General features: G+C 26.4%; 3 protein-coding genes across 5 annotated transcripts; 1 reads left to right on the top strand and 2 right to left on the bottom strand.

Annotated features, from left to right (window-relative positions):
- Nucleotides 1-1,794: 1,794 nt before the first annotated feature.
- On the bottom strand, nt 1,795-8,100 carry LOC149059520 (uncharacterized). 2 transcript variants are annotated; one of them, XM_089217673.1, is made up of 11 exons: nt 7,495-8,097; nt 5,914-6,217; nt 5,787-5,837; nt 4,313-4,446; nt 4,129-4,249; nt 3,759-3,966; nt 3,514-3,693; nt 2,959-3,171; nt 2,785-2,898; nt 2,632-2,718; nt 1,795-2,561 (listed from the first exon to the last, which is right to left on the bottom strand). In XM_089217673.1, exons 2-11 carry the CDS (start codon nt 5,923-5,925, stop codon nt 2,497-2,499), a joined length of 1,185 nt encoding a protein of 394 aa, XP_089073799.1. In that variant the 5' UTR covers nt 5,926-6,217; nt 7,495-8,097; the 3' UTR covers nt 1,795-2,496. The 2 variants fall into 2 exon arrangements, with proteins under 2 accessions (XP_089073799.1, XP_089073800.1); XM_089217674.1 differs by having other exon boundaries at nt 2,959-3,156; nt 5,914-8,100.
- Nucleotides 8,101-8,899: 799 nt separating this feature from the next.
- Nucleotides 8,900-9,523, top strand: LOC149059519 (uncharacterized). Its single transcript, XM_089220659.1, has one exon. The coding sequence runs from the start codon at nt 8,900-8,902 to the stop codon at nt 9,521-9,523; it is 624 nt and encodes a 207-aa protein (XP_089076785.1).
- A 3,401-nt stretch (nt 9,524-12,924) lies between these two features.
- Nucleotides 12,925-24,103, bottom strand: LOC107170666 (PHD finger protein 14-like). Of its 2 annotated transcripts, none has more exons than XM_015520833.2 (18): nt 23,905-24,103; nt 21,802-21,963; nt 21,567-21,685; nt 21,381-21,498; nt 21,191-21,319; nt 20,879-21,116; nt 19,354-19,458; nt 18,965-19,143; nt 18,726-18,897; nt 18,532-18,664; nt 18,285-18,441; nt 15,983-16,148; nt 15,790-15,928; nt 15,669-15,720; nt 15,322-15,488; nt 15,053-15,261; nt 14,450-14,558; nt 12,925-13,218 (listed from the first exon to the last, which is right to left on the bottom strand). In XM_015520833.2, coding segments are annotated over exons 1-18 (2,376 nt in total). In that variant the 5' UTR covers nt 23,906-24,103; the 3' UTR covers nt 12,925-13,197. The 2 variants fall into 2 exon arrangements, with proteins under 2 accessions (XP_015376319.2, XP_089073798.1); XM_089217672.1 differs by having other exon boundaries at nt 15,669-15,714.
- Between the last annotated feature and the right edge of the window lie 124 nt (nt 24,104-24,227).

Genomic DNA, 24,227 nt, shown 5'->3' with positions numbered 1-24,227 from the left:
CTGTCCTACTGTTAGCAATATTTAAAAAATGTTTAATTTATGTTTATTTTATGTTGTTTGTAAATTCCCATTTTGTTAAATTTTATAATAATAGTCCTCTAAAATTACTAAACTTTTTGAATTAATATTTAATTATTTTTGTTCTTTTAAATGTGTCTTCTAATCATGAGTTATTATATCATATATAAACTTAATGAAATTGCCTATTCCATGAAAACTTTCTTTAAATTCAAAAAATGAAAAATATATGTATATAAATTTCATTAAGTGGATATATTTTCACAAAATTATTGTTAAAAAGTATAATGTTTAATTTTTTTTCATATATTTATTAAATCAACATTCTTCTGTATTTAACGTTTTCAATTTTACAACATTTTGCAAATATGTCCCTGGACATATACCTGAACTATAATTTTGATTTGTTATTTCAATGTCAGAACTGTTAGAATCTTTAACTCAGAATTCTACGAGTTCTATTTTAAGCTTGCGATCAATTATTGTACACCCACTTGCCTCAAAATAAAAATTGCAATTGTAGTTTGATTTTTATAGTTGTATAAAAGATGCCTGAAAAAAAATAATAAATGTGTTTAAGAGAACTCTACTCAAAATTAGTTGTTTCTATCTTATAAATATAGAACATGATAAATTACGGTGAGCAAAACTAATTTTCTGTTCCCGCATGTGTACTCCTTCTTAATAACGAGTTATGAACATTTTTAAATATTAAAATATTACATAGGTAATAATTAAAATATCGTAACAGTTGAATAAACCAATAATATCACAAACTAGACTAAATTTAACTACAAATTTATTTTTAAAATTATAATGTTGACTCTGTTTATTTTACAATAAATTATAAATAATAAAATATGATCATCAACTAATAATGATATATGAGAGTAGATTTAATATTGTATTAGCGCAGATCTAATCTTAACAGTTATCGATAATAGATTAAAATATGAAAATTAAAACTTTTGTTGAAAGAACACTTAACTTACGTTTAGTTGTATGTATTCATTGATTAATTTAAAAGAAAATACCAAGTGCATTAGTGAATATTTATCACGTTTATTCAATTTTTAATAATTACCGTTTTTGTCATAACTGACATTTCGCTATAATTTTTAAGGTAAGGTAAGGTTTTTTTTAAAAAAACAAATCAAAAATAGTTTAAATAAAAAGTTTTAAATTTTGATAAAATTATTAGTATAGATTTCTGAAAAAATAAGAAGACCACACAATTTAACCAGATTTTTAGTGACAACTGACGAGAATTTGAATTTGAATCTTTTTTATTATCTACTCGTTTAAAACCTATCTAATAAAACTTTATAATATTACTTAATAAAATGACTTAATCCATTTCATAAAATAATTTGTTAATATATATTTTTTTATTTTTTTGGTACAATAAAATATTTTTTAAGTGCAATTTTGGGTTTTTTTCACAGCAATAATGCAATCAATTTCATAACATTTTTAGTGCAACAACATCCGAGCCCTAGTTATAATAGATTAATTTATATAAACATACACATTTACAATTTATGTATACATAATTATGTACTAACTTGTTAATAGATATTTAATATGTATACTTCATAATACAGAAATGATAAAATTATTGTTTCCTATGTTTTTTTCATTTTATAATAAAATATCTTATTACACATAAAATAAAATTACTGTAAATGATGAAGATTTGTCAATAACTTAAATATATTTTCATAGATTGATTTAAAGCACCAAATAGGGTATTAAAGTTAAATAAACAAAAACATATTCATTGAAGTATTTAAATTTAATGTCAAAAATATTGTACATGCTAATGCTCAAATTAATAATATTATTTCAGAAAATACATACAGTTGAGAAGTATAAAAAGTATATGAATTATCAATACAAAAAAAACATATTTACTCAACATATTTTTAAGATAATTTTAATAAACTGAAGGTGTAGCAGATGAGTATGAAAAGTATTTCAAATGCCTGTATCTTTAAGGGAATGTGGCTGTTTGTTTCCTCTCTATGACCCTCACGCAACACAGACAAAAAGCAGTTACAATGGATAATTTTTTTTATGTTTTTGAATAATCACAAATTCGATAGAGAATAATGTCAATAAAGAATGGGCTACTAATATATCTAAATATTGTCTTAAAACAATTTAAATATCATTTAAAAGCCAATGTTTTTATACGAAATCAATTAATAATGAAGTATAAAACCAATATGTCACATCATTAAAAATATTATTCTTTACAATTTTTGTGATTGTTAATTTTATTCTAAGGTTACTCAAAAACCATTAAAACAATTTTAGGCGAATGAGTTTTTGTATGGCACGCGGGAGTCTCAGAGAGAAAACAGATATTACGCTTAGCTCTTCAAAGCTTTTTTTTAAAATTAAAAACTATTTTAGATAAGAATTTAACATTAACATTTCAAAATAAATTTGGACGTAATTTTTGGTATTACAGATTTAACAGTGTTTGCCTTTAGATGAATGTGATAACGTGTGTTCACCAGTATTTTCATTATCAGCTTCTGAATAAAGAAACATTATAAAATTGAAATGTTGAATAAAATGAAAAATCAATATATAAGGAACAATTACCTGGATTTCCATTAGCTGTAGCACGATAATTAGAGGTGTTATATGACTTTATTGAGTTATAACTTTGATTTGGATCCAATCTATAACCTATAATAAACATTGAAAATAGACAAAAATTAATATTATGGGTAAGAGTGTTTTTAACCAACTTACAAGGTTGTTGTGGACCTCCCGCATTACATCCTCTTTGATTGCACCATACTGAATATTGTGAAGTATAATATGTTATCATAGGGATATAACTTTGATTTGGATCCAAGCAATAACCTATAACATGCATTGAAATTAGACAATAATATTAAGAAAATTATATTTTTTTAAACTTACAATGTAGTCGTTGTAAAGTTCCTGAACTATCACGTATTAGGTTTCTCCATGATGAATTATTGTTAACCCATCTTTGAGGAGTACCTTGCCAGGCTCCAACATAATTTAAATTGTACACAACTGTACTACCGCCATACTCGCCAACGTTTCCGATATGGCTACCTCTAACTCCCGTTCCAGAATTTCCATAACCTCCACCTACACCATTTGATTCTAATATACAATTAAAGTATAAAACATAAAATAAATTTCATACATACAAATACACTAAAAATAGTAAATTACATTTTATTGTTTGTTTATAAAATTTATCTATTTAATATTTTATCAATAGAACATTTTCTATTTGTAGGAGAGCCATATTTTAAACATTTTAATTAAGTTACTTTTATCTACAAAGTATTTAGGTAAGGGTATTATAGAGTTTATTGTTTAATGAATATGATTGTATAAGTTAAAAACTTCATTTATTTTAAATTCATGAATACTATTAAATGTGAAAAGAATCCAAAATGTATTGTTGTAAATAAATATATTTTATAGATTCATAATTACTGTTATTATGTCCTCCACATTGTCCGTTTTGCGGTTTTCCTTCCAAGCTACTTCCATTACTTACACCAACAGCACCACCACGATCACCATGTCCACCTCGGATACCAACAACGCCATCAGCACGCCTAATAGCTTTATTTACAATCATTCTTTTTCCGGCAATTTGGTGACTTTTAAAAACTATATTTCAACAATCATATATTTAAGTTTTAATTTTTAAATATTAATTTATTAATAATACTCACGAACAGCTTTTTCGACTGATTTTATATCATCATACTCGATAAATCCAAATCCTTTTCTTTTACCAGATTCCTTATCAGTTATTATTTTTATATTAATAATATTGCCAAATTTTCCAAAATATTCAAGAAGATCATTTTCTGATATTTCTTTTATACCATAAACGTAAATGTTTTTAGCAGTTGTTGAAATAGTTGGTTCACAAATGTTCTAAGATCATAAAAATAAAATATTTTTAAGATTAAGAATAAACATTTTTACTATTTTTATGATAGATTAGTTTAAATTATGAAACATTTAAAATAATAGTTAATTAAATTTAGAAATTAATTTTTAAATTGTACGTAATAATATTTGATGTAAATTTTATACTTCACGTGATACAGCTCGCTTAGTTTCAATTTCACGACCATTTACTATATGAGGCCTATTTGACATAGCTCGATCAACCATGGACGATTGAGAATAAGTAATAAATCCAAATCCTTTAGATCTAAATGTTTATGCAATATAATAATTAATTACTAGATAAAATATTCAACAAAGAAATGGTTACCTCTTTGTAATAGGGTCTTTTATGACAATAACATCTACAATTTCACCCCATTGCTCAAAATATGCTTGAAGTGAATCATTAGTTGCGAAGTCATCTAATCCACGAATGAATAATTTTCTGTTATGTTCTGGATTCTACAGTAAAACAAAAAAACCACTTAAGTTAGGTCAAAAATATATACAGTTAATATAAAGTAAACAACTAGATAATGACTCAATTTTATCACAGATGCAGAATCGCCATTTGTAACACTTATAAGGTTTATGTATATAACATAGAGCCTATTACAGACAAAGTACCAAGTGAAAGCAAAACACGGTATAACTTCAAACAAAGATATAAAACAAATTAAAAATTTAAAAACATTAGTTAAATATCCTGAATTTTAATTTAATAATATTAGTAAATGAATACATTTTTTCTAAACAACTCAATTTATCAGAAATTTAATTACGAAAAATATGTATTTTAAAACGACCACATAAATTCGATATTATTACATAAATAACAAACAAATTTTTTAGTACCTATAATTTAATGATTCGGATACATTTTTTCGAAGAATAAATTAAAGCAGCGGCACTAAAAATTTTATTTTCAAATCAGATATTATTTTATGCTAATAACATTTTTGTGATATATTAAGCTTGCATCAAATTTATTTTAAGTATTTAGTGATGGTATTAAGTATTAAACTATTTCATATAATATTAAATAGACAACATAGTTATATACTTATATATTATGTACATGGGAAAGTTTAAGGGTTCAATTCCTCCTTTTGATTTTTTTTTTTAAAGGTGATAATATTAAATGCACACCATATTTTATTTATCAATGAGGTATGAAATACAATTTTTATAAATTTCTTATGAGCTTTCTCCTCCTGATTTTTTCTATGTGCGTGGCAACAATTTAACAACAATTTAATTTATTAAATATGTACCTTAGTAATTTTTTATTCATTATTGATAAAATAACGGGAATAGATCACGGTTTTCTATTAATATATGATAATGGTTTTTTATGTGAACATTGATAAAGTAATAATGTTGGATGTGCATACAATAATATAAGGGGTAATATATCTATACTCAGTTAAGCGAAGGAACGCGCCGCGAGCCGAACTAAATCGGTTATTTTGCGCGTTCTTAGGGCCATTTAACATAGACGCGTATCATACGTGACGTAACGTACGCAAACGTTTTCAATTACATTAGTTAAATGCATATGTGTCACTCCGACGGTGAAACTTTTCCCTCGTTATTATGACGCATATGAACTTTATGTAAACTAAAAATACGCGTGTACGATAGGTACGTAGCGTATGATACGCGTCCATGTGAAACGGGCCTTACGTGATACTCTGCTATATGGCTAAACTAACCTAGCTGGTTACAATAGAAAAGTGACACGAGAGGTTGCGTAGAATCGGTGTGTTATCTTACTGGATATAGTATATGTGTGAAAATACCTTGTGTGAGCGCCGATAGGTTTTCAATGTATCATGTAGGTTCACGTATGGCTGTATAAAAGTAACAAAGACAATTAGGGCAATAGATTAAATAAGTTTGAGTTTAAATAAATTTAACTTTACTCACATTAATTTCCATGATTGATGAGTGAATTGATAATAGGTACAATCAAAATCAGAAAAAAAAATTTTAATAAAAAACGGTAATATAATTAATTGAAATCAACAAATCTCAATCAAATGTTTCTAAGATTTGTTTATTAGGATAAAATCAGATCAAAGACTAAAATTCACAAACAAAAATTGAAATCACACTCAGCAACAGGTGTTACGGTAAGATGAGTCAAGAACTCGGAGCCGAAACGCAGGCGTTGGAACAATGGTGACCGGTTGTTGTTGTATGAAATCGGCGCTACTACAGTGTTAACAACCTAATTTAAAAACACACAACACATTACTTGGGGCTGGGACAGATTTCCCGATTTTGATAACAGCAAAATATCATCAAAATCAAATTTCGGAAGATCGGTTATGCCAACTTAGAAATACAAAATTTTTTATTTAAAATAGATAAAAACCTAACCACTTATTATTAACAAATAATGCTTATCAATACTAAATATAAAATAAAAAGTTAAAAAGCATATTAAATTAATATAATGAGAATTGGTCATGTGTTATACAATCATGGCCTAGGTTTATTTATAACATTTAGTTTATTATCTAATAAGGGGCTTAAAAATTTATTTTTAATAGTGAAGAGGTAAAAATGGTAAATATTTAAAGTATATTCATCAATTAAATTGCATATACTTTTAATTTTAATTATATTTATGTTTTTAAAATGTAGATGGTATTTTAAGAAATTTTTAAAATCAGAAAGATATTTAGTTTTAATGGTACAAGCGCAACTCTTTCAGATTTTTTACTGTTACTCAAAATAATGGTTAAAATATTGAATGAATAAACCTATCTAAGATTACTAAACTGGTTACTAATCTGGCCTGCTTCAAATACATCATATTATATGATATAAAAAAAAACATAAGTACGCGTTGCGTATTGGAATAAAGTAATGTTGAGCGTATGCGTATAAACGTAAATTCTAAAATAATAGTTTCCATTAAAAAATGTTTGCACCATAGTTTTAAGCATAAAAATCAAATTGTTTAAAATAATAAAACGTGAGGGGTTGATAAAGTGCATTTTAGCAAATGTAAATTATAAGATTGTGTATATATTTTTTATAAAATATGCAATTTATTTTTAAATGTTTTTGTTATCTTATAGTTATAAAGTGAAATCTAATGTGTCTAAACAATCTTCTGCTCTCCGAAACGCCAAAAGACTAACTGGTAATATGGTAATAACTATTCCAGAGTTGACCGATAGAGAGAACAAAGTTCTCGCTCGAATATGTAGAAGGTACAGCTTTCCCTTATTCATTTCCAGACGAGCAAGTACCTATTAAAATACGAATAGTGATATTTTACAAATAAAAGTACATGGGCTTATTATAATGTAAAATACAAATTTTTATTAGTTTGATAATCTAGAACGTTTGGCTGCAGGTTATTATCATTCCATATTAGGAGCCGAACTTATACCAATTAGACCTTAGGTTGATTATAAAAGTAATCAATTTAAAAATAGTTATTTAGTAGTAGGTAACTATAAAAAAAAATTGTTGAAAATTTAGTTAACATACCTAATCCGACCTTTATGAGGACAATTTAAATCAAGCCGCCATTGAAAATATCATCGTTGAATATGAGTTAGAAGAGTCTATAGTTGCAATTCCTGATTCAGCTCAGATTCTAAGTCGAAAAACCGAAACACCTGTGTTTACTTTGAAAACAAACTATCATAAAATAAAACAAGTTTAAAATCAAAGATGGGTAAATATCAATAGTTTTAAAGAAAATAATTTTAGAATTTTATTGAAGTAGCATTCTAAAATATTTTACAATTTTTTTTCTGTCTCATCAATCATTTGGGTAGTTGAAAAATTCCGATTTTCTACTTCAACATCTTTTCTTATAGAAAAATAAATCTAGTTGGTGAATTAGAAAAGTGATAATTGAAACATTACAGTCATTTTTAAAAGGGTTGAGTTGAAAACGATGGGAATTTCAGCAAAACCTATTTCTACTTTTTTGGTTGAATTCAGAATACTAATAATTATTGTAATAACTGGAAATTTTCACCTATTATTAATATAGGTAACCATTTTCCTTACATGACATAATTTTCAAAATATCTTGTTTGACAGTGAGCTATTTATAAACGTGAGCATTTTTTTATTTTATTTATTTATTGTCAATATTACATTTCCTTGTTTAAAAAACTTGAAAATATATAATACCTTATAAGTTGCTGTCAGAGAAAATTAAAGGAGAATGTTTTTTATAAAAATTAAATTTTAAATTTTGACAAAATTCATTGGAATTTCAAAAATTTTAAAATTATTTAGTTTGTAAAAATGCACGAAATGATTGATTCATATACCTAAATATTTAAATTTAAAAATAAGGTTCTTATAAGTAGTTAGTTATTAATTGGTTCGTTTTTGTAACTAAAAATTACTAAAAAAATATATGAACACAATTTTTCTTTAGATATTAAAACAAATAATAACATTTTAAATAATTTTGTTGTAATTTAAAAATATTAGCCCTGGGTACTTGAAACTTTTTAAATATTTTTCGAGTAAAATTATTTCAACGTACTGTGTCACTAATGTCCAATAGCAAAATAAAATACTATACTAGACGTAATAATATCATAATATTTTTCAGACTTCCTTAGATCAAAATCATTTTTTGTATACAATGGTTTTATATTATTAAATTCAAATTTAACACATTCAATACAGGCTAATACCCCTATCTAGATCACTCATGGGCACTTGTATCCACTTTAATTTAATATTCTAATAAATACTTTATGCGAATCTGTTGACAGCAAAATGCTATTATTTGCGGATGATATAAAATTATTTAATTGCGTTAGGCACTGAGAGTGATGCTATTTCGTTACAAGAATCGTTGAATAAGTTAGTCCATTGGTGTAATACAGTTGGGTTAGAGCTGGCAATTTATAAATGTAAAGTCATGTCTTTTTCGAGACGTCACTCAATTATTCAATATGATTACTCTATTGATAACGTGATATTACAGCGAGTTAACCAAGTTGAAGATTTAGGTTTTATTTTTACTCCAACGTTATCGTTTACACCTCATATTGACTGGATAGTAGGCAAAGCATTGCGATCATTAGGGTTTATAAGACGACATGCAGGGTCGGTCATGTCTGTAAGATGTTTGTTAATATTATATACTACTCAAGTTAGATCAATTGTAGAATATGGATCTGTGGTATGGTCTCCAAGGACCAAATGTGATATTATTCGAATTGAACGTGTTCAGCATCGTTTCTTAAACATGGTTTCTCGATCTATGGGCATTAATCATGAACTCCATGACTATAATCCCGTCTTAATAGCACTCAATTTATCCACCCTAAGCGAAAGAAGAAATATGAGTGATATTAAACTTTTAAATGGTTTAGTCTCTGGTGTAATTGACTCGCCAGACTTGTTATCGAGTATAGGTTTTCGCATTCCAGGTACAACCCGTTCTCGTGACCCCTACTACCTTTCTTCAGTGTCAAAACATTTTTTGGATGATGATCCTTTAAGGAGAACTATGTCTTTAGTTAATAGTCAAACTAGTTAAACATTTTTTTCTAATTTAGGTTTTTGTTCCGTTAAATTTAATTTTCAGGAGCCTACTATGTACTACTGTATAATTTTAATTTATTGATATTCAATATGTTATGTTTGGATATGTATATAGGTATGTTATAATGTATATTCATTAATAAGTAATATATTGTAAAAGCTGTATGGCGTTTAAAATAAAATAAAAAAAAAATTATCTTGATGAATTGATATTTGTTTATCACTATTCATACTTATCGTGCTTATATTGAAATACACGCAAGCATTATAGGATTGAATTGGTGGTAATTAAACACAATCAATGGAATTTAAACAGTAGGTAATGAAAATACGTTATCAAAAAAAAAACATAATATACATAAAATAACTGTGAGACATGATAACATCCCGCACTAATAAAATAATGTAATAATTAAACATTATTATTATGATTTTGTAGCATGATCCACATACAATGTTATTCTATATTGAACAAATCATGCCACACTAAACATAATTCAAAGTAGGTACTTGATTTTTTTTTTTTAATAATTTTAAAGCTTTTTGAACTAATTGAGTTTTGTTTGATAATGGAGGCAACAAATGTCTTCTCATTTTTCAGAAATCTATATATAAAAATATGAAATGGAAGTTTTCTTCAAATTAATCATCGTTTTAAAAAATGCTTTCCACGTTTTTACACTACATCGTAACTATTTGTTTCTCATAAATTATTAAATAAAAGAATCAATAAAATAAATACCTATGTTATTAATTTAATGTTACCGCAGTTACTTTTTTATTATATATAATGACAAAAAATATATATCAGTACAAGAGCGATCCAGTGAATATCCAATTTTGTAAAAATTCAGAATTCAAACACTCATAAAAACTTAATTTGACTCTCCGGTGGACATTTTTTATTTGATTTGCGCGAAATGTCTTAATCTGGCCCTAAAAGGAAGAAATACTAGATTTGAAAACCCTTTGAATATGAGCATTAAAGCATCTAGGTATATGTAATCTAATTAGAAAAAATAATAATGGAAATTTCCACAGGTAATGCGAAAATAGCTGCTCTAGATGCTGTAAGAGATTTGAAAAATATTAAAACATTAAGATAAATTTATACAATAAAAATCAATATGCATAATATAATACAATAATTATATGCAAGTGGGCAAAATCAGTTTGCTATATTTTTTAACAGCCACAAGTCATAAACGTAAAAAAGTGGTGTGATAAAAATATTGTATTAAAAATTGAATTATTATTATAAATGATAATAATGTATGTAGTGAAATCTCGGAAAATCTAATTAGCAAGAGACTGAAAAAAATGCGATATATCGAAACTTCGATGAGTTACCGAGGTAATTACAAACATCAATAAAATTTGAAATAAAAATGTATATTTATTATACACAATGTATTTATATATTGTATACATATTACTACTATTCGTCATTTCTTATGTGAGTAAGTATGTATATTATTTTCTATGAAAGTAGAAAATCTGTTATTTTTGTTTAGTATCTATTATAAGTATTTTTATGAAATCCGGTATCTAAAATAATAAGTGCAGAAAATTTGTTGCCAGAAACTCCTGAATGTAGTTGGACATAGCTTTGAAGTTCATGAATAAAATTTTAATTTTGGGCACCACGTATGAAAGGTTTAACAATAGCAATTTCTTCCTCGTCAATTACTACATCAACAGAATCTGTCTGTGGATTATTGAGAGTATTAGATATTTTAAAAAGTCTGCATCGGTTAGACTTTCTGATGTACTCACAGTAGAATCAATATCCAAAATTTTGAGTTAGAGAATCGTAATAGGCGGAGGGTACCGCATAATATCCCGACTTATAGAAAAATTCAACATATTGTGGAAATTTGATATACCGAAATAACTCAACACGTTAGTCCAATATTGAACGATCGGGACTAAAAAAAAAGAAATTTCGAGATACCGGATTTCGAGATACCAAAGTTTCACTGTATTATACTTTTATATTTATTATTTTATTAAATGTTATTATTTTTGACTTCATGTGTTGTCTCCGTCTCAACGTAGACAATAATACGTTTTACTCTGTAATTTCCAAAATTAGAGTGAATTTGCCTCTTAAAAAATTCAAAGACAAGACTATTATCTAGACATCTCGGATGATTTTATTATTTTTAAGTAATAATTAAAACTATTCTTAAACCGTTTAATTTTTGTACGTTGTAAAACGACCATAACTTACTTAAAAATAAAAATATCAATAAAATTCTCCAAGGTTCCCTAGATTAGGTACTCTTGTCTTTAAATTTTATAAGAGGTAATTTCACTTTAATTTTAGAAATTACAGAGTAAACTACCCCCCCCCCCACCCTCTGAATTCGATCACTTGGCATATTTGTTATTGAGCCATCGAGTCAGAAATTTAACAAAATCTAATAATATATTAAAAATTATTTATGAGAAAAAAATTTTACTCTAAGATAGTAAGATGTATTATTATGAACATAAAATTTGCCAAAGAAGACTCAACACCCTCATTTGTTGCCCGATCTTGTTACTGAAAGACAAACGCATTTGCGGCTTCTCTTATACAAAAACTTGCTAATTATTTTAATACTTTTTAATTTTACTTATTTGATTGTGCACAGCAGCGTAAGTGCCCTAGGTAAGAAAATTAATTTTGTGATTAGCAGTAGCTAACTTAAAATTGTAATGTCAGGACATGTCACAATTTCATATCACAAAATATTTTTTGAATTTTAAATACTATTTAAATGGCAGTAGGTAAGTATTTGATTTTCTATTCAAATTCGAACAAACACCATATTTAAAACACTTTTCAAATCTTAAAATACAAAAATTTCAGTGTCCACGACACTACTATATACAAAGTACAAACATAATTATTTTGAGCATAGCTGGAAATTTTTTTACCATATTTCCCTTTATACCCATGAGAAAATGTTTTTTAACAATACATCACTGTCTATACTAAAAGTTCATTGACTAGAGAGATTAAATAACTATACAATATTTTTTACAGAAGTTGTTGCAAACTCTATTTCTAAGTTAAATAGTAAATAATTATTAAATATTTAAAAATTGGCATAAACCTATATTTTTTACCAAAACACAATCTATCTTTAGTACATCAAAATCCAATCAAAACTATCATTATATTACAGTTTTATTGTCATAACATCTAGGAGAATTTTAAATGTGCACTCCTTATTCACCATCCTAAAATAATAGATAAAAACTTGTAACATGAATAGTTTACATGCAACCGCAGCTTAAAAAGGAAATGAATTGTTTTGCATCAAAAGGATAATTTAGAACATTTAGTATAAATGCCTATATCCTTAATATTATTTTTGGAATCTATGAAACATAATTACACCATAGTCCACACATTTTTAATGTTTTATTTTTAATATCTAAAATATATTGACATAATATAATGTAATACTTACATTAATAACACAAAGTTATTATATAAACTTAATTGATCTTAAATAAAAAAAAAAATATAAAATTTATTGCTTATGACATTAATTCATTAGGAAGAAAAAAAATACAATAGTAGTAAAAATTATAAAACCTTTTTGAGTATAAATAATAATTTAAGATAATTTTATCATTGATAACAATGTAGTAGAATTTTGCTTACAAATATTTTTAAGATGAAAATTCACTGTCCTATAACAATAAAAATAATTAAATAAATTAGTTAAATCAAAGTTTATTTTCTAATTTCTTTTATTGATATCTACTAAGTATTAAATATCCAATTGTATTAAAGATTAAACCATCGTGGGAGTCAGCAGGGATGTGTCGAGGGATTATACCTACCACTATTTTAATAATTATTTATTTTTTTATTAGGTACTGGTAAAAACAAAAGAAAAATGTTCTGAATTATCAGAGATTTTTTACTTTGATTCCACCATTGGTATATATAGCGCACTTGTGAATCATAGATTTGACAAGATGAAAAGCTATAAAATAATTTTTGAATTTTGAATTTAATGTATTTAGACCCAAGCCCAAATGAATATTAAAAAACAGGTAAGTGGATGTCACTCTGCTGTACAATAGTTTACAAGAGTTACTGTAATGGTTGGTAATAAATTTGAATTCAATGATATACTACCTATAGTAAATCATTTTTAATTCATTGCAAATTATACATTAGGTAACTAATAAAATATTACATTAAAAGTAATTTGTTACATATGATTGTAAGGGTATTATTGCAGTAAAATTAATTTTCAACGGTATTTTTGGCTAAGTTTTGGAGCATTTTAATTTGGTTCCTTAAAATGTTTAATGGACAATGGTATCGGGTGATTCTTTTATCATTAAACACTCATTATTTCAAAAATTATTAATGTTTTTTTAAAAATTATATTTTTAAATATTTTTTATCCTTATCATTTTTTAAGTTTTTTACTTTTTTGAATGACAACATAGAGTTTTAATTTCATATTCCAAAGCAGAATATAGTATTTTGATTCATAAAAATCGAATTTAGTACGAGTAGTTTATGAGTTATAAGTATTTAAAGTTTAGACAAGCGGAGTAGTAGACAAACATTTTGCAGGGTAACCCCGTACCACTCCACTATGCCAATCTAAACTTTAAATACTTATAACTCATAAACTACTCGTCCTAAATTCGTATCAAAATACTCAGAAAAATATTCTGCTTTGGAATATGAAATTAAAATTCTGTTGTTATTTAAAAAAATAAAAAACATAAAAAATGATAAGGATAAAAAATATTAAAAAATTATATTTTTTAATAAAAACGTTGGTTTTTTCAACTTGAAACTATGTAAAAAAATATTTTGAAAAAAGTAAATACTTTTTTAAATAATGAGTGTTCAATGATAAAAGAATCACCCTGTATACTTAAAGAAATAATGTACCGTTGGATCACAATCTTCACAGTGCCATGAGTAACCACAAACTTTTGGTGTTTTTTTCAATGGGGGATCAAGACAGCTAAAATGAAAATAGTTACTGCAATCCTCACACCTGTAAAAATGAAATGAATAAGCATATTAAAAATCTGATTATTATTGTATCAATACGATACATTTTTCTAATCAATTAGGTTACATTTATAAATTAAAACACGCTAATAATTTTCAAGATTGTTAGGATAAATTGATACTACTTTTTTTCTTTTTGATGAAAAAACTAATACAAATGAATGACTAAAATGTATGCCAACACAAATTAATGGTTTCTATGTTACTCAATTTAACTAAAATTACCATATGATACTCCAATATTGGTTTTAACAAATATTTTAACTTGGTAGAATATGATGGCAATTCAAGATATTGAGTAAAAAACTATAAGATGAATAATTTGTAATGTCTTTTTAAAAATATGAACACTTAATAAATCTATACACTTTGTATCACATTTTTATCATCATAATAACTGAATTTGAAATTATAAATAATACAATCATTTCTTTTATTCATATTTTAGCTGTTCATTTTATTCATTACTATACTTACTGAACCATTACATCGGTAGTTCCAGTTTTTTTACAAGTATAGCACAAAGGAGTTAATTTAATATCTGTCAATGTCTTTTTGATTCTGATTGGTGCAACACACTTTTCTAGTTTAGTTGTAGATGATTGAAGTGTTTCTTTTGATTGTGGTTCAATGAGTAATTGTGATGATGTTGTCATCACCCCACTAGCACTTGGTATAGATTTAATCTAAACAAAACTCATTTTTTTAATTTTATAAAATTCTATAAGTAATTTAATTTAACCTACAAAGAGTTTTATTTTATGTTGGGGTGATTCATTAGCTAAATGATTATTAGTCGGTTCCAATTCTGAAATATCTCTGTGATGCTTATGTTTGCGTTTACGAGACTTAACTCGCTTTGTTTTTATTTCTGTAGAATATTTGTCCATATGCTGTACATTTTTTTTTTTCTCTGAAAAATGTTTGAGATAAATAATAACATTTATAGTATCATATAAATTTAGCATGTTATTAAATAATTAAAACGTTGCAATATGCTAATATTAAAGTATTTCACATACATTTTGTAACACATTAATTTGATATATCAACATAATAAAATCTCAACTCTTAAATATTTTTAAGTACTTACTTGATGCCTCAGACATTTTATACTGTTTTGATGAACGATTGAAATCCTGTAACTTATGTTTTCATATATTTTTTAATTAAATTTAAAGTATATGATTTTACTAGAATAACTCAATATTTACATCATTAACAAAGGATGAAGATCCACGACTGTCTGATATAGATGGCTCTATTCCACTGTATCTTGATTTTCTAGGAGCATTAGGATCTAATACTAGTTGTTTAGAGCTGGAATTCGTATTTTCACATTCGCTACATTGCCTATAACATATTTTTAAGTAATTTTTTTTTGAAATATTAAATAGATTAATTTACCATCCGAATAATTTTGTCTTCTTAGGCATTCTAGTCAGTGGTGGAAATAAACAACGCAAATGATAGTATAAGCAGCATGTGTCACATTTCACAAGCAAATGTTGATCATTTGTTTGACTACAAATACCACATTTATTAAAAATACCTAATGGGGCCGCCACAGTATCTGAAAAACCGAATATAAAATTTTAATTACATACCATAAAATAATACATATTATATCACAATTCACCTTAAAACAAAATAATAATCTAATACCTGTAATTTTTAAATTATTATTATCTCATTGAGAATCCAATACCTACTTAAAAAAGCAAGAATAGGAATTGGACTATTAGTTACTAGATACAAATCATAAAGATTCAAGGATAATTTAATTTAGGGGGTTGATCCCTTTTACAAAGAATATAATATTACAAAAAAAAAAAAAAAAAAAACATTCAGCCTAAAAACAAATTAATTAAGTGTAGCTATATATATTGTAAGTATATGGTTTTTTCAAAGCTACAAACTACCCACCATTCAAGTGGTACACTTAAATGGTGACCTACCAGCCGCACCGCGTGTAAGCTGTGGGGTCCAGTCAATGGAGCTGATAGGCTTTGTGCACACAGTCACAAGCTAAAAGTGAAAGATTTATAATATGGGGGACATTTTAAATAATAAGAGTGTAGGTTTACGGTATCACGATTAAATTTATTTGACATGTTGCAATTATTTGCTTTAATAATATAATTTCACATGAGTGAATAATACTATTTAGGCATTTATATGAATAGATAATAAATTTGTAGCAAATGGCTGGTGCACAGTAAATATCTTTTACACATAATTAAGCTAATATAATAATGAGGGCACATGGCAGAGGCACAGTATAACAAAAATATAGATTTTTAGTGGAACATTTGGGGGATAGAGACAGCCAATAATCGCAAGTTTAATTATATATTTTACCCGTGGCCAGGTTGGCGCCAAAGCAAAGGCGATTGGGGACCGCCGCCCTCTAAGCACATTCTTTTTTTATAGGATATACAGCATAATCAATCTACGCATATAATATAGTAAGTTAGATTAAATATGCGGCTACTGGCTGTCCCTATGACCCAAATTTTCTTATATTTTTCTCTATTATATTTTAATTTTAAAGCGAGAAATGAGTATTTTAAAATTTAAAATATAATAAAAAGCCTATGAGATGCCCTCGATAATAATCTTGCCTTTAAATGTTATAATAGGTCAATTCACTCTGCATTTTAAATTGAAGGAGATAAACAAGATTTGCTGAGCGTAAAAATTGCTATGCTACGCGCACTTGTACGACGAAGAGAACACATGCGGGTGTGGCGTCTTCTTAACAAACACGTTTTCAAAATTTGTGTAAATAGCATCCACTAAAAAGCCTTGATTAAGATCTTTTACAAGAATATTATGATATGATAATAAATCTGATTGAATAAAATGATTTAGTAAAAATCCATGTTAAGAAAAGTTTATACAGTGGACGCCGTTTATAAGGCTCACGGATATCAGTTTCTCGCTTAATAGATGCAAAATCGACTGGAACGGTCCAAACGTATCCAAAAACATTATAATATTTATATTTGGTTATACAACTTACTATTTTGTTTATAAGACTCCAATTTCGTAAAAAAGATGGTAGAAATAAAAATGTTTGATACAAATTTAGAAATAAATTTGATTACAAAAATAACACATTTTTGTTGATTATTACTGGTTTCAATTCATGCTTTACTATGTGTGTATGTATAATTTTTAATTTAATTTTCTTAACTTATTCACAAATAAGTAATGTGTAATATGTATGCATGAATGTAGTTTAAAACGAAAGTTAGATACATAATAAATTCAAAAGTATTTTATGTTTTTTTTTCCACTTTGCCAATGAAAATCATTCGGTTATAAGACTTACTTTGTGCATGTCTCAAAGTGAATTTTATAAACCGCGTTTACTGTATTATTGCGCATTAAATTAGATGGTTTTATCAAGACAATGGCTTCAAACATTTTCGACAAATTGGTAATTTAGAAAGCAATTTATAGTTTTTATATTTTGTTCATCACTTATATCACATTTATGTGTGGGAATAACAAAAGATTTTTTCAGCAGAGGAAAAGTTCTATTGGATGGAAACAAATTAAATAAATAACATAAAGGTTTAGCCAGAGTTTGATGGCACGTTTTTAAAAATATTGAAGGAATACTATTAACTATTAAGCCCCCCAGTATTTGCATTACAAATAATTGGAAAGTAAGTTATAAAGTATAATAAATTTAACTCACTAAAAGAATCATAATCCTTTTGAACTTCTTTGGTAATTATATTTACATCTAAAATATTAGCATTAGGATTGCATGAATTAATTACATAATGGTATGCTTTAATGATATTTTCGAGTTCCAAATGTTTTTTTTTTAGAATTTCATTATTTTTGTAAACCTGCAAAAAAACATAAGGATTAAAATATAAGTAATACATATATTTTATTTTATAAGTTGAAGAAAGTATGTAATTAAACAATTGAATTACTTGTTTATATTTTTCTTGTACAATTTTTTGTTTGTCATGGAGTATGTTGTTTCGCTCAGTAAAATGCTTTAGCTGCTTTTGCAAATCTGCCAACCTTAATTTTCTATCCATGAAATAACTTACAAATTCCAAACTAAAAATAATAAATAAAAATATTATATCAACAAAGAAATATAATAGTAATTATCTCTAACCTAAATGCAGGCGATATAAACCATTTTTTTGGTACATCACGCAATTCCTTAATTTGTCCATCAATAGTCTCTTGAGAGGTAGTATTTATACCCATTAAGTCTGCTTTTAACCAAAGTGCTCGACATGATGAAGCTGATGTGGTAATAGGACGAGGAACTTTTGATTTAAATGCTATAAAATAAAATAAAATATATAGCATATTATTCAAAATACAAATTAATAATTTTCAATAACTTACTTGATTCTGTTGTTAGTGTTTTACTGTTTTTTTTCATTTGATCATACTTAGATTGTAATCTTGTAAGCCATCGTCGAGTACGTTGCCACGTTGGCGATTTTTCTAAAGACTGTTGTTTACGCTTTAATTTCATTTGTTCTGTTCTTAATTGAAGTATTTCCCAATTTCTTTTCCTTGTCCTAGAAAATAAAAATATATAAGTATAAATATTATACTAGAAATTCAAAAAGCAACATATTAAATTTATATTAAGAGTGGGAAATAATTACAAAGAAACTTAGGAAGTTCTGAAAAAAATATTTTTAATAAATAATAATTTATTTATAATATTTATCATGATTTACTAAAAAAAAAAATACTAAATCAATTAAAAGAAAAATTTTACTAACTTTACTATCAATTTGTCTACATGCAACTTGCAATGAGCATAAAATGGATCTGTTTGGTCTGTTTCTGGACTTGATGAATCTGATAATCCACCTTCTCGTTGAGCACTAATTAATGATAATGAAATACTTATAAATACTATATCTCTAATCAATAAATTATATTATAAAAATACATATTATAATTAATATGATAAAATAATTATAAGAATTGTCTATTTAAGAATCTAGAAGATATAACTTTATTACACATTTTAAAAATTGGTTAGGAATGTTATGGCGGTGAACAGGCGAAGTGGTCCATCAGGTCACGGGGACATTTCCCAGTGACTTGAATTGCTTGTTTATGCAAAATGTGGTCCATCGACTATCATTCTATACTTCAATAATTCCATAATGCATTTAATTTTTGGTTGCAAAATTTATAATGTTTGATTAAGTTTAAATTAGTATAATAATAATAAAGGGATATCTGATAAATTGAACTTATAGGGTATTAAGGTTATTAATAATTTATTATCAGTTATTATCCCATATTGTTATGATTAAATTAAATTAAATTATTCTTTGTTTTACATATATGTAGTAAAATACTTTTTAAGGATAAGTTTCATTTTATATCAAATAAGAAGACATATTAAACTTTGTAAAATACAGTCAAACTTGTTTAACTCGAAGTTGAAACCAGAAAAAAAGTTAGAGTAATCTAAAAATACAAAATTAGGTGTAAAGACTGGGGAACAACTTTGAGATATAAATGATTTGGAGCTAACCACGTTCGACCATATTTGTTATTTGTTTGTCACATTAAACTTTAAATTTTACACCATTTAATTTGCAGATTATTTATTGCTAAAATAAAATAAAATTAATAACTTTTAGTTAAAATATTCAAAAAGATAGGTCACAAAAACACTATTCACAAAAAAATATATAAAATGTTAAAGGTTACATTGGTTACAGCGTAAAATATTAGTTAATATATCGGTATAAGTATTACTTATATTAAATATTATGTCTTATACCTTATATTATAATAGCGTACACAGAAACTGAAGAAATATATATATGTGATGTGGTATCACTGATTAGTGTTTCTTAAACGTTGATTGAAAAAAAAAAATAATAGCTCATAATGAAAAGTGGCCAGAAAATATTGGTTTGCCCAGTAAGAAATTTAGAGCAACTCCACCTCTGGTGGTGGAGGTGTGTGTGTTTATATGAATTTGTTTAAGCCATAGTGAAAATCATAACACGTGCATTCAGGAAGTAGTTTTAATGATTGCGACAAAACCTATGCAGTAGTGCTGAATGTTTTGAGGGGGAAGTGGAAATAGTTTTAAGATAAGTTAAGTAATAAATTAAGCAAATTATAGTTTAATATGAATAGCTATATTATATTATAGAAGGTAGACCACTTTTAGTGAATTGACAACTGTACCACGATGGGAGCCACATTTTGTTAAATGGAAAAAAAATGTGTATTGGAACGAAAAAGTCTGATTTGCATTATATACATTTATCATACCAAGTAACATGAAAACTAGTTCGGCACATCCCAGCATCACATGAAATAGTCACTCCAGTGTTGCAAAATCTGAAATCCTTACACAATGTACAACTTTTATTACCCCATCGCGGTGTAGTATTTTTGAATAACTCGAGTTTGCTGAGACTTGTAATTTCGCCAAAACATATACCAGGTATATAAAGAGCACATACTAAATGTACCCATTTACCACAATCTGTCTCCTTAAATATTCCACCTATAACAACAATACATCAATTTAAAAGATGTGTGTGTTAAGTCAATAGAATATTATTTAAAAAATTTACAAACCAAAATTAGGACATAATTCACAAGTAGGATTTTCAATGCCTGCTTTACAAGCTTCACAAAACCATGGTTCCGTGGAAAATGATGAAAGGGATGAACTTACACTTCCGGAATCATGAACACCATAACAACCTAATAATTAAAGTTATTAGGTTATTTACTATACTTACATTATTATTAAATGTATATTTACTTTCATGAACTGAAATACCACATTCATCACAATCTATTAATTCGTTTACATCATCACTGGTATCACCTAAGCAAATACTACAAATACGAATACTTTCTACTATTTCTCTTAAATTCACCTGAAAATGTTAGGAAAATTGATTTTAAATGGTAAGTTGACTATGTAAAACTCAGTTAAATGTATTACTTTAGTAGAATTATCTTCTTTTGGTGTGACAACAACTGTAAAATCAGTAGTCACATTATCATTGTTACGTCCAATATTGCTTTCATCATATTTTTTAACTTCTTCTTGATAACCACAATCTTTTAAAATTAATTATAATATTAATTTAAATGTTCAAAAATGTACATGGAATTTTAAAAATGCATAATATTATTAAATTGAAGAATCAATTTTTTTTTTTAAACAAATAACATACCTTCAGTAAAGGAAAAATTTGAATCCTCAGAATCTGATTCACTATTTACATGGTGATCTTCAATACGAAAATCACTATCAGATGAACTTTCACTTAAAAAATCTAGCAATAATTCCGGGTTATTAGAAGGTTTTATTCTTCTTTTATTGGGGCCACGATCCACTATAAAAAATATAAATCAATTTCAAACTCAAAATATTTAATGTATTAACTCGCCTAACAGCTTCTAAGATGTAAGTATTAGCACTGATTATAAATACAATTAATTTCTCACTAGAGTGCAAAAATATGTTGTACTGAATTTACAAGCAGTCCTAATGTTGTTATACAGAACTGACTAGGAGGACAGGTTATAACGATACTCTACCGAGAGCAATCTATAGTATTTATAATCAATGGTGTTAGTTATTACTAAATTACACAGATAATTAAAAACTTAAAACCAAATTGTCACCAAATTTTGATTTTTTATTAAAATATATTCCCTAATTAAAACCATTGCTTAATCGAATCAATCTTAGCACAATCAACTATAAAGCCATCCATGTTTTATATTTATATTTTTTTTCTTTTAAATTTATAATTATATTGCTACATATTAAAATATAAAAATATAATTAATTCATAATAATATAATGTTTAATGGTAAACAGTTATTGACCTGGTATATTTGTAGACAACTAGGTATGCAACTTCAATTAAAAATAAGTGTGTGATAAAAACAGTATTCGATTCATGTGGTTTTAGAATATTAAAAATATTATAGTACAAGATACTTATGATATATCTATTATCTTTATACTGGAAATTTAAATTAAGAATTGTGTTATTGACATATTGAAATATATACACTGAGATATTGTTGATCAATCAATTTTACTGATTATAAAAACAAATCAATAGAAAATACATTTTTTATCTCACTAGCAGGTCTTCTTGGATACACTTAGGTAACCATTGCATTTGCATAGGTTATCTCAATCTGATAAATATACCTACTTTAGCGGTTCCCAACCTTTTTAGCAGGCGGTGCCCTATTGTTTGTACAAATTTTGTTAGGTGCCCTTCTATGAATATCACGAGGAACGTGATAAAAATAAACACTAGTTTTCATTCATAACTGATTTAAATAATTTTATCAAACATATTATTTACAAATTATAATTATATAATTAGAAGTAAAAAGAAAAAATTCTGTTTTAATAGTGAAAAACTAATAATTAATGAAGCTGTTTATTTTTGGAAAGTTTGGCAATATTTTTATCTGTTTTTATCTATTATTGAATTATTCGTCACATATTAGAAATACTATATTTAATATTGGATATACAGATAGTATTCTAAGTAATTTTCTGACTTTTCAACTACCTACAATAAATTTTTTATTTTTAATATATAATTTAATAATTTTTTTCATTCTCGGATGAGTCGTGCATGGCGGCCCCTAAATGAGCTAGCGGTGCCCTTAGAGTACACAGGTTGGGAACCGCTGATCTACTTCATGGTGAATTTGTGTTCATCAGAATTAATTGTGTATCAATAATTTTAATGTAACTATGTCACCTATTGGTAAAGGATGAATCAGATTATTAATAAATTAAAGGTTAGAACATTTTTTGGGTAACTTGTTGGCTTTTATTGATATTTTAATCTTAAAAAAGTTATGGGTATTTTTAAATTGTAATATTTTAGTTATAACTCCTTTTATAGGTAATTAAAATATCAATAAAAGCCTTCAACATGAGATGAATAATATTCTGAAGGTTATTATACTATGTTTATGAGACTGACACAACATATTATTCTTTTTAAGTTTTATTTAACACTAATTACTTGTAGTATTTTCCACGAACATATTAGTATGTTACCTAGTGTTAGACATATCTGTTAACAAAAATATGACAATATGAAAAACTAGAACCTTGACTCTCTAAGTTGTTTTCGTTATTAAAAATTACAAATAATTAATTAACTGTGTCTTGATTATGGCGGTAAATAATAAAAATTTCTTTTGTTGAAGGTAGTCATTTACGGGGAAGAGGGGAGTAGAACTCCATTCTCGCGTATGCCATTGCAGTATGTAATACAAATTGATAAACTTACTTTTCCGTCCTTAAATTCTTACAATTCGTATTAATTCAAACACGTGTGTACGACAAACGATAATTCTGTTGAATTCCACGAGTTCGTAAATAAAATATTATGTTAACAAGTGAAAATGAAATGTACGTTATTCAAACACGTGCGAAATCACTGAACAGTGAACAGACGTCCGCTGCGCTATGCGGCAACGGCATCCGCACATGCGCACATGCCACATTTACATATCAATATAACCTCAAAATGAGTAATATAATATATTATAATATGACTTTAATATTGAAAAAAAAAAAAGTGACAGTGACCCGGCGGTGCACGGGCCTTGA

Source organism: Diuraphis noxia, unplaced genomic scaffold, assembly GCF_037042655.1.
Source record: "Diuraphis noxia isolate RWA-SAM2 unplaced genomic scaffold, SU_Dnox_SAM2 contig0001, whole genome shotgun sequence".
Taxonomy (NCBI): Eukaryota; Metazoa; Arthropoda; class Insecta; order Hemiptera; family Aphididae; genus Diuraphis; species Diuraphis noxia.
This window is presented reverse-complemented; position numbering and strand designations above follow the sequence as displayed.

Excerpts from the sequence above, each read along its gene's own strand:
- LOC107170666 (XM_015520833.2), bottom strand. Across the intron at positions 21,499-21,566 it reads AAGAAGATAATTCTACTAAA|GTGAATTTAAGAGAAATAGT; the intron begins GTAATACATTTA and ends TAACATTTTCAG. Across the intron at positions 19,459-20,878 it reads ACTAGTTTTCATGTTACTTG|TGCTCAACGAGAAGGTGGAT; the intron begins GTATGATAAATG and ends ATCATTAATTAG.
- LOC149059520 (XM_089217673.1), bottom strand. Across the intron at positions 2,899-2,958 it reads AACTTTACAACGACTACATT|GTTATTGCTTGGATCCAAAT; the intron begins GTAAGTTTAAAA and ends TGCATGTTATAG. Across the intron at positions 2,719-2,784 it reads GGGAGGTCCACAACAACCTT|GTTATAGATTGGATCCAAAT; the intron begins GTAAGTTGGTTA and ends TGTTTATTATAG.
- LOC149059519 (XM_089220659.1), top strand. The coding sequence starts at position 8,900 with ATGTCTTTTTCGAGACGTCACTCAATTATTCAATATGATTACTCTATT.